The sequence below is a fragment of the Protomyctophum bolini genome (assembly GCF_963924005.1).
Source record: "Protomyctophum bolini genome assembly, chromosome: 12".
NCBI lineage: Eukaryota > Metazoa > Chordata > Actinopteri > Myctophiformes > Myctophidae > Protomyctophum > Protomyctophum bolini.
Window position 1 is genome coordinate 40,409,170 of NC_137873.1, and position 10,190 is coordinate 40,419,359.

Sequence of the window (10,190 nt, forward strand, 5' to 3'; positions counted from 1 at the left end):
GAATTGCTTTCAAGCATTTAGATAAATAAAAGCTCTCACCGAGATTTACGTAAAAATGAGTGGCAGTTATTAATGGAGGCCGTTGCCTCGCCCTCGCTCATAGACGCATCCACGAGAACCACATAACATTCAATGGGGCGGCGGTGGCTCAGGGGTAGAGTGGCCATAGTTCAAACCCTGTGGGCTCCCCCAGAGTTAGTGTCGAAGTGTCCTTGAGCAAGACACTGAACCCCTAATTGCTCCCGATGTGCTGATTGGTGCCTTGCCTGGTTTCTGCCGCCATCGGTGAATGAACGTGTGCGGCGTGATTTCTTTCTACGTCCGAGCATAGACATGGTAACGCCCCGCCTGCCTCTGATTGGCCTACCGACACTGCCCGTCTTGCCTGTCATCCGAGATGCAAGGCTACTCCGTGGTGGGAAATAATACAAGTACAAGATAATTTGAGGCAAACTAATATTGTTTGTGCCGTTTGCTTTAATTGAATAATTGATTGAACACGTAGGCCTATGTACTATCTATGATTTGATTTGGCTGTGTTCTAAATTAAAGTGTTAGTGTTGATTCTCGTGTATTAATCTAAACTAACACTATTATGCGTGAATGGGTGAATGTAATGCACAATCTATATGTAAAGCGCCTTGGATAAAGGTGCTATATAAATGCACCGTTTACCATTCATGAAGAAACATGCTGCAGCAGGCCAAGGAGATGTTGTATGTATGAGTGTAGATTAGAACATTGTAGAAAAGGCCTTTTATGTAAAACTGGTTTGTCTTGTTTTATTTGTCTATTCAATTAAAATCCCACTTTCGTCACAAAGATGACATCTGATTATGTCAACAACATGATGTCCAATCATTGGACCACATTCTGTGCTCAAACAGACAGACAGATACACACAAAGCGATGCATTGGACACGGCACCCCTCGAAAATACACGAATAGTTGTTGCTACAGGAAATATACAACCCATGCCCTCCAAAGGGTAGAATCGTTAAAATAACACTGAGGATTTTATAGCTTAGATTGGGGTCTGAGAGATTAAAACAATGTATCGAATAGGGGTGTATGTGGCCTAATAATACATATCAAACTGGGGGTCCTCGAAATTAGAATCAGGACAGCAAGCTGAATAACATCAAGTGTCACTTTGCCAGGCCCTTATCGACAGGAGTCTCCGTCTCCCTGGTGCCTGATGCTCACACACACACATCGTGTCCACTGTGTGGTCATCCTTGCATGATGCACATTTGTGCTGCAACTAGCTGTGGATATGCGACCCCTCCTGCATGGAAGAAGGGGGTGTCACCAAAGCTTTGCAGCAAATGGACGTTCTGGTGTCTGGAGAAGCATGTCTGCAAGGGTTGAAGCTTGTAGGGAGTCTATAAGTAAAGATGGGGGTGCCATAGTTTTGTATGCATCTATGGAGTTAATTACTCTTATATTAATATTCAATTATTCCCTGTGTATATTTTTTGGGTTCTTCCTCAAACCTGAAAGCCTGAGTCAAAAAAGGCCCAATAGAAATATGTACGCCGCTTTAGTGACACACTAAAATCATCCCCTCCTCTTTATATCATACAACAGCAGCTGGGGGGCGAGGCTTCAGTTCAGGCAAAAACCATGGTATACGATACGTAATGAAATGGTCGTGTGGCCACAAAAAGATGCCGAAGTCCTGACGTCACTCGCTCATCCCCTGGTTCCTCAGATTTTAAGATGACCCCAATGTTGTCTCCATGGAGAATAACATTTAAGAATAACATCTTAAAATCGTCTCTCATAAGAATTGTGGTCCAAAAATAAACAAACGGTCTCTGCGATATCGGCGGGAAGGTGTCTCGTTTACGAGTCACTCATAATTTGATACCGTCTGTTTCTAGGAAAAATGCAACTAATTCGGCAGCAGTAATGTAATATTAGCGTTTTCTCGCAGTCAGTTGATTCTTCATATCCATACGAGTGGAACCACTGGGACGAATTGTTTATTTTTCAAACAGTTCTTATATGAGGCGATCTAAGATCCCCCTATGGGGATTACAATACAAACTAAAAAACACACAAACCAGTGGACTTAAGGCCCTCTAGTCAGACTTTGATGCATCTGATCTGATAGAGCATCAAAGTCTGACTCCAATATCGCTATAGATAGTCTACCATAATACCTGATGATCAAAATCTAAACCTAAAACTAAAAACAACAACCTAGAAACACTGCATTGTTAGTTTACATCTAGAGATATAAAAAACATGCCCATAGATGGAGATCCCTGAACCTCTGATTTACAGACCTCCCTCTCCTAAAAAACAAAAACACAAAACGATAAATGTCCACTGAGGAGCAGGGGAGCTGACGAATAGATATGGTCATGTTTGTCTTTGTCGGATTTCATATGTCGCCTAAAGGGTCTTCCTATTTGTTCAGAAATCAACGCCCCTAAGCAGCAGTACTTTGCTGAAGGGTCCAAGCAGTCTTGTATCCTGATTCCTGACGATAATCCAGATGAATGGGGGTCCTTTTTGCCCACCTTCAGGCAGCCTCCTGGGGAGCAGGCCTCTTCAGGGCCCTGATCTGTTTGACCAGGTACATCTTCTCTTCGTTGAACTGTTCATCTTCCGTCCTGTCGTTCTGGAACTTGCTGAGGAACTCGATGAGTTTGGTCTGGTTCTTCAGCAGGATGTCCAGGATGGGCTGCGTCTTGTTGGAGTTGGCCACAAACACCTTAAAAACATGGAACGTCTCAAACTGAATGTTACGGCTCTCGTCTCGCAGTAGGTTCATCATGAGCTTCAGGTTCTCTGGCTGGCTGATGTATTTTGTCATGACGGTGAAGTTATGCCTGTCGAGAAGAAGCTCTTCCAGTAACTGGAGGGATTTCCTTTTGGTCACATAATTCTCAGAGTGGAGTAACTTCCCATATTCACTAAAGAACTTGTCGTAGTGCTGCTCCAGGAACTCTGTGCTCAGTAGTTTGTGTCGTGTGAGCAAGTGCTTAAAAGTGTTAAACGCTTCGGAGGCAGTGACGACCGTAGATGTCTCGATGTACCTGAAGAGGTCATAGAAGTGCTCTGACCACAGGACGATCTTGGCCAGCGGGGCGTGACCGATGCACTCTCTCAACATGATGCCACAGGTTAGGGCAATCAGTTCCGGAAACTCGTACCCCTTGAGCAACATAAAGAGGATGTCCGGCCGGGTGGACAGGTACTCCACCGTGGGCATCCGAGTGCCGATCCGACGCCCCAGGACGTGGACGAAGATCTGAGCGACGTCCTTCTTCCTCTCGAAGACGATGAGCTGCAGGTTGGCGATGAGGGTGCTGAGCAGGCCGCTGGCGTAGAGCTCCTGAGCCAGCTGGGCCACCACCGCGGCTCGGGGCGCGTTGTCGTAGAGGATCTCCTTCATGGACACCAGGCTCTTGGACACCTCCTTCGTGGCCTTCTCCACCTTCTTGTCGGAGATGTCGTCGTGCCTCTCCAGCACCATCATGCTGTCCTTCAGGCTCCGGACGATGTCCACCGGTGACTTCTGGGACTTGTAGAAGGGGAAATGCATGTCGTGTTGTACCGGGTCAGGTGATCTTAGTATAGTGCACACACTATAATAGACCGTGAATGTATAATTCAAAAAACTAAATCCTACTAAATTCTATCTTAACGAATAGTCGGGGAGGAGCGCTGGCACGTTCATTTATAGCTCCAAACATTCCCATATTTGATTGGACAGAGCATGTGCTTACGTCACAGTGAGGGACAACTATATAGGCTACAACAAGCAAAAACGGCCTCCTCCAACTTCCTTCACGGGTGTTATTGATGACTCATTCAGGCTCTGTTACATTTAGTGTACAGTGGTTCTCAAATTATGAGACCACACGTCTCATAATTGCCATTGACAAAGAAAGGAGAAACTAAAGGTCAAATGTCCGTCAAATATGATGTAAATGTAACCAACCAATCACATAAATTCAGTTGTTCATGAGATGATTTATGATGATGTATATAATGATGAGAGCAGGTCTGAGTTTTACTTTCAAGGACCTCCATACCATAACTCTCAGAGTTACAGTGCACATGAAGAAGGATGACGTGACATGAAGAGGTACAGGCAAAGAAAAAAAGGTTCCTGTGACGTCATGTGGGTCAATACATCATCATCATCATCATCATCATACTGTACTTGAGGTACTTGTACGCAGAGACGTGCACACATGGACATCAGCCCCTGCCATATTACCCGTCTGTAAAGCAACTGCCCTTTCCAGACCACGAATGCAGCATTTACTACACGGTGAAAGAAATGAAAATGCCCTCCTCTCCTTTCCATGCCATGCCGGAAGGCAGCATTCAGGAGAATAGCTTTTTTTTCCGAAGTCTCCTGAACTTGAACACAGCATTTTGCGTTGAACAAATTTCTTTAGAAATCCATGTCGTTGTTGCAATATAATTGGCTGATGAGGGTCTATATCACTCCAGAGAAACTAAATAAATTTAGTGCAGATATTCCAGATACTTGTATCAGATGTGGTGGGGACAAAGGTACACTTTTCCATTGTCTGTGGGCATGTCCAAGAGTGAAAGAATTCTGGGAAGAAGTGAGGAGGGAGATTCAGAAGATATTGTCGATAGATATTGAGCTTGACCCAAAACTGTTTCTATTGGGTCTTTGCCCACCTGACCATAAGATTCAGAGTAGCGAACAAAGATTTCTGGATTTATGTTTACTACAAGCCAAAAGGGCTATAGCCTTATCGTGGAAAAAGATAGGCAAACCCAGTATTGCTCAGTGGTTTAGGGAGTTAGCCTCGTTTCTCATCATTTTGGACCGTGGGCTATAGCCCATATCGTACGGCATACTATAGCGCGCCGTTTTTCATCATTTTTGAAGATTTGAAAAAAATGACAAATGACAAAAACGATGGGTTATAGCCCATGTTTTTTGAAATTTTGAAAAAAAAAGTTAGCCTCGTTTCTCATCATTTTGGACCGTGGGCTATAGCCCATATCGTACGGCATACTATAGCGCGCCGTTTTTCATCATTTTTGAGGATTTGAAAAAAATGACGAAATGACAAAAACGATGGGTTATATCCCATGTTTTTTGAAATTTTGAAAAAAAAAGTTAGCCTCGTTTCTCATCATTTTGGACCGTGGGCTATAGCCCATATCGTACGGCATACTATAGCGCGCAGTTTTTCATCATTTTTGAGGATTTGAAAAAAATGACGAAATGACAAAAAGGATGGGTTATAGCCCATGTTTTTTGAAATTTTGAAAAAAAAAGTTAGCCTCGTTTCTCATCATTTTGGACCGTGGGCTATAGCCCATATCGTACGGCATACTATAGCGCGCAGTTTTTCATCATTTTTGAGGATTTGAAAAAAATGACGAAATGACAAAAACGATGGGTTATAGCCCATGTTTTTTGAAATTTTGAAAAAAAAAGTTAGCCTCGTTTCTCATCATTTTGGACCGTGGGCTATAGCCCATATCGTACGGCATACTATAGCGCGCCGTTTTTCATAATTTTTGAGGATTTGAAAAAAATGACGAAATGACAAAAACGATGGGTTATAGCCCATGTTTTTTGAAATTTTGAAAAAAAAAGTTAGCCTCGTTTCTCATCATTTTGGACCGTGGGCTATAGCCCATATCGTACGGCATACTATAGCGCACCGTTTTTCATCATTTTTGAGGATTTGAAAAAAATGACGAAATGACAAAAACGATGGGTTATAGCCCATGTTTTTTTAAATTTTGAAAAAAAAAGTTAGCCTCGTTTCTCATCATTTTGGACCGTGGGCTATAGCCCATATCGTACGGCATACTATAGCGCGCAGTTTTTCATCATTTTTGAGGATTTGAAAAAAATTACGAAATGACAAAAACGATGGGTTATAGCCCATGTTTTTTGAAATTTTGAAAAAAAAAGTTAGCCTCGTTTCTCATCATTTTGGACCGTGGGCTATAGCCCATATCGTACGGCATACTATAGCGCGCAGTTTTTCATCATTTTTGAGGATTTGAAAAAAATGACGAAATGACAAAAACGATGGGTTATAGCCCATGTTTTTTGAAATTTTGAAAAAAAAAGTTAGCCTCGTTTCTCATCATTTTGGACCGTGGGCTATAGCCCATATCGTACGGCATACTATAGCGCGCAGTTTTTCATCATTTTTGAGGATTTGAAAAAAATGACGAAATGACAAAAACGATGGGTTATAGCCCATGTTTTTTGAAATTTTGAAAAAAAAAGTTAGCCTCGTTTCTCATCATTTTGGACCATGGACTATAGCCCATATCGTACGGCATACTATAGCGCGCCGTTTTTCATCATTTTTGAGGATTTGAAAAAAATGACGAAATGACAAAAACGATGGGTTATAGCCCATGTTTTTTGAAATTTTGAAAAAAAAAGTTAGCCTCGTTTCTCATCATTTTGGACCATGGGCTATAGCCCATATCGTACGGCATACTATAGCGCGCAGTTTTTCATCATTTTTGAGGATTTGAAAAAAATGACGAAATGACAAAAACGATGGGTTATAGCCCATGTTTTTTGAAATTTTGAAAAAAAAAGTTAGCCTCGTTTCTCATCATTTTGGACCGTGGGCTATAGCCCATATCGTACGGCATACTATAGCGCGCCGTTTTTCATCATTTTTGAGGATTTGAAAAAAATGACGAAATGACAAAAACGATGGGTTATAGCCCATGTTTTTTGAAATTTTGAAAAAATAAGTTAGCCTCGTTTCTCATCATTTTGGACCATGGACTATAGCCCATATCGTACGGCATACTATAGCGCGCCGTTTTTCATCATTTTTGAGGATTTGAAAAAAATGACGAAATGACAAAAACGATGGGTTATAGCCCATGTTTTTGAAATTTTGAAAAAAAAAGTTAGCCTCGTTTCTCATCATTTTGGACCATGGGCTATAGCCCATATCGTACGGCATACTATAGCGCGCAGTTTTTCATCATTTTTGAGGATTTGAAAAAAATGACGAAATGACAAAAACGATGGGTTATAGCCCATGTTTTTTGAAATTTTGAAAAAAAAAGTTAGCCTCGTTTCTCATCATTTTGGACCGTGGGCTATAGCCCATATCGTACGGCATACTATAGCGCGCCGTTTTTCATCATTTTTGAGGATTTGAAAAAAATGACGAAATGACAAAAACGATGGGTTATAGCCCATGTTTTTTGAAAATTTGAAAAAAAAAGTTAGCCTCGTTTCTCATCATTTTGGACCGTGGGCTATAGCCCATATCGTACGGCATACTATAGCGCGCGGTTTTTCATCATTTTTGAGGATTTGAAAAAAATGACGAAATGACAAAAACGATGGGTTATAGTCCATGTTTTTTGAAATTTTGAAAAAAAAAGTTAGCCTCGTTTCTCATCATTTTGGACCGTGGGCTATAGCCCATATCGTACGGCATACTATAGCGCGCAGTTTTTCATCATTTTTGAGGATTTGAAAAAAATGACGAAATGACAAAAACGATGGGTTATAGCCCATGTTTTTTGAAATTTTGAAAAAAAAAGTTAGCCTCGTTTCTCATCATTTTGGACCGTGGGCTATAGCCCATATCGTACGGCATACTATAGCGCGCCGTTTTTCATCATTTTTGAGGATTTTGAAAAAAATGACGAAATGACAAAAACGATGGGTTATAGCCCATGTTTTTTGAAATTTTGAAAAAAAAAGTTAGCCTCGTTTCTCATCATTTTGAACCATGGGCTATAGCCCATATCGTACGGCATACTATAGCGCGCAGTTTTTCATCATTTTTGAGGATTTGAAAAAAATGACAAATGACAAAAACGATGGGTTATAGCCCATGTTTTTTGAAATTAAAAAAAAAAAAGTTAGCCTCGTTTCTCATCATTTTGGACCGTGGGCTATAGCCCATATCGTACGGCATACTATAGCGCGCCGTTTTTCATCATTTTTGAGGATTTGAAAAAAATGACGAAATGACAAAAACGATGGGTTATAGCCCATGTTTTTTGAAATTTTGAAAAAAAAAGTTAGCCTCGTTTCTCATCATTTTGGACCGTGGGCTATAGCCCATATCGTACGGCATACTATAGCGCGCAGTTTTTCATCATTTTTGAGGATTTGAAAAAAATGACGAAATGACAAAAACGATGGGTTATAGCCCATGTTTTTTGAAATTTTGAAAAAAAACGTTAGCCTCGTTTCTCATCATTTTGGACCGTGGGCTATAGCCCATATCGTACGGCATACTATAGCGCGCAGTTTTTCATAATTTTTGAGGATTTGAAAAAAATGACAAAATGACAAAAACGATGGGTTATAGCCCATGTTTTTTGAAATTTTGAAAAAAAAAGTTAGCCTCGTTTCTCATCATTTTGGACCGTGGGCTATAGCCCATATCGTACGGCATACTATAGCGCGCAGTTTTTCATCATTTTTGAGGATTTGAAAAAAATGACGAAATGACAAAAACGATGGGTTATAGCCCATGTTTTTTGAAATTTTGAAAAAAAAAGTTAGCCTCGTTTCTCATCATTTTGGACCGTGGGCTATAGCCCATATCGTACGGCATACTATAGCGCGCAGTTTTTCATAATTTTTGAGGATTTGAAAAAAATGACAAAATGACAAAAACGATGGGTTATAGCCCATGTTTTTTGAAATTTTGAAAAAAAAAGTTAGCCTCGTTTCTCATCATTTTGGACCGTGGGCTATAGCCCATATCGTACGGCATACTATAGCGCGCGGTTTTTCATCATTTTTGAGGATTTGAAAAAAATGACGAAATGACAAAAACGATGGGTTATAGCCCATGTTTTTTGAAATTTTGAAAAAAAAAGTTAGCCTCGTTTCTCATCATTTTGGACCGTGGGCTATAGCCCATATCGTACGGCATACTATACCGCGCAGTTTTTCATCATTTTTGAGGATTTGAAAAAAATGACGAAATGACAAAAACGATGGGTTATAGCCCATGTTTTTTGAAATTTTGAAAAAAAAAAGTTAGCCTCGTTTCTCATCATTTTGGACCGTGGGCTATAGCCCATATCGTACGGCATACTATAGCGCGCCGTTTTTCATCATTTTTGAGGATTTGAAAAAAATGACGAAATGACAAAAACGATGGGTTATAGCCCATGTTTTTTGAAATTTTGAAAAAAAAAGTTAGCCTCGTTTCTCATCATTTTGAACCATGGGCTATAGCCCATATCGTACGGCATACTATAGCGCGCAGTTTTTCATCATTTTTGAGGATTTGAAAAAAATGACAAATGACAAAAACGATGGGTTATAGCCCATGTTTTTTGAAATTAAAAAAAAAAAAGTTAGCCTCGTTTCTCATCATTTTGGACCGTGGGCTATAGCCCATATCGTACGGCATACTATAGCGCGCCGTTTTTCATCATTTTTGAGGATTTGAAAAAAATGACGAAATGACAAAAACGATGGGTTATAGCCCATGTTTTTTGAAATTTTGAAAAAAAAAGTTAGCCTCGTTTCTCATCATTTTGGACCGTGGGCTATAGCCCATATCGTACGGCATACTATAGCGCGCAGTTTTTCATCATTTTTGAGGATTTGAAAAAAATGACGAAATGACAAAAACGATGGGTTATAGCCCATGTTTTTTGAAATTTTGAAAAAAAACGTTAGCCTCGTTTCTCATCATTTTGGACCGTGGGCTATAGCCCATATCGTACGGCATACTATAGCGCGCAGTTTTTCATAATTTTTGAGGATTTGAAAAAAATGACAAAATGACAAAAACGATGGGTTATAGCCCATGTTTTTTGAAATTTTGAAAAAAAAAGTTAGCCTCGTTTCTCATCATTTTGAACCATGGGCTATAGCCCATATCGTACGGCATACTATAGCGCGCAGTTTTTCATCATTTTTGAGGATTTGAAAAAAATGACAAATGACAAAAACGATGGGTTATAGCCCATGTTTTTTGAAATTAAAAAAAAAAAAGTTAGCCTCGTTTCTCATCATTTTGGACCGTGGGCTATAGCCCATATCGTACGGCATACTATAGCGCGCCGTTTTTCATCATTTTTGAGGATTTGAAAAAAATGACGAAATGACAAAAACGATGGGTTATAGCCCATGTTTTTTGAAATTTTGAAAAAAACAGTTAGCCTCGTTTCTCATCATTTTGGACCGTGGGCTATAGCCCATA

At 40.2% G+C, this 10,190-nt stretch overlaps 1 protein-coding gene across 1 annotated transcript; it reads right to left on the reverse strand.

Annotated features, from left to right (window-relative positions):
* Positions 1 to 2,533: 2,533 nt before the first annotated feature.
* On the reverse strand, positions 2,534 to 3,559 carry LOC308325113 (calcium-binding protein 39-like; the record flags this gene model as incomplete). Its single annotated transcript, XM_080777518.1, has 1 exon — positions 2,534 to 3,559. One exon carries the CDS (start codon positions 3,557 to 3,559, stop codon positions 2,534 to 2,536), a length of 1,026 nt encoding a protein of 341 aa, XP_080633644.1.
* Between the last annotated feature and the right edge of the window lie 6,631 nt (positions 3,560 to 10,190).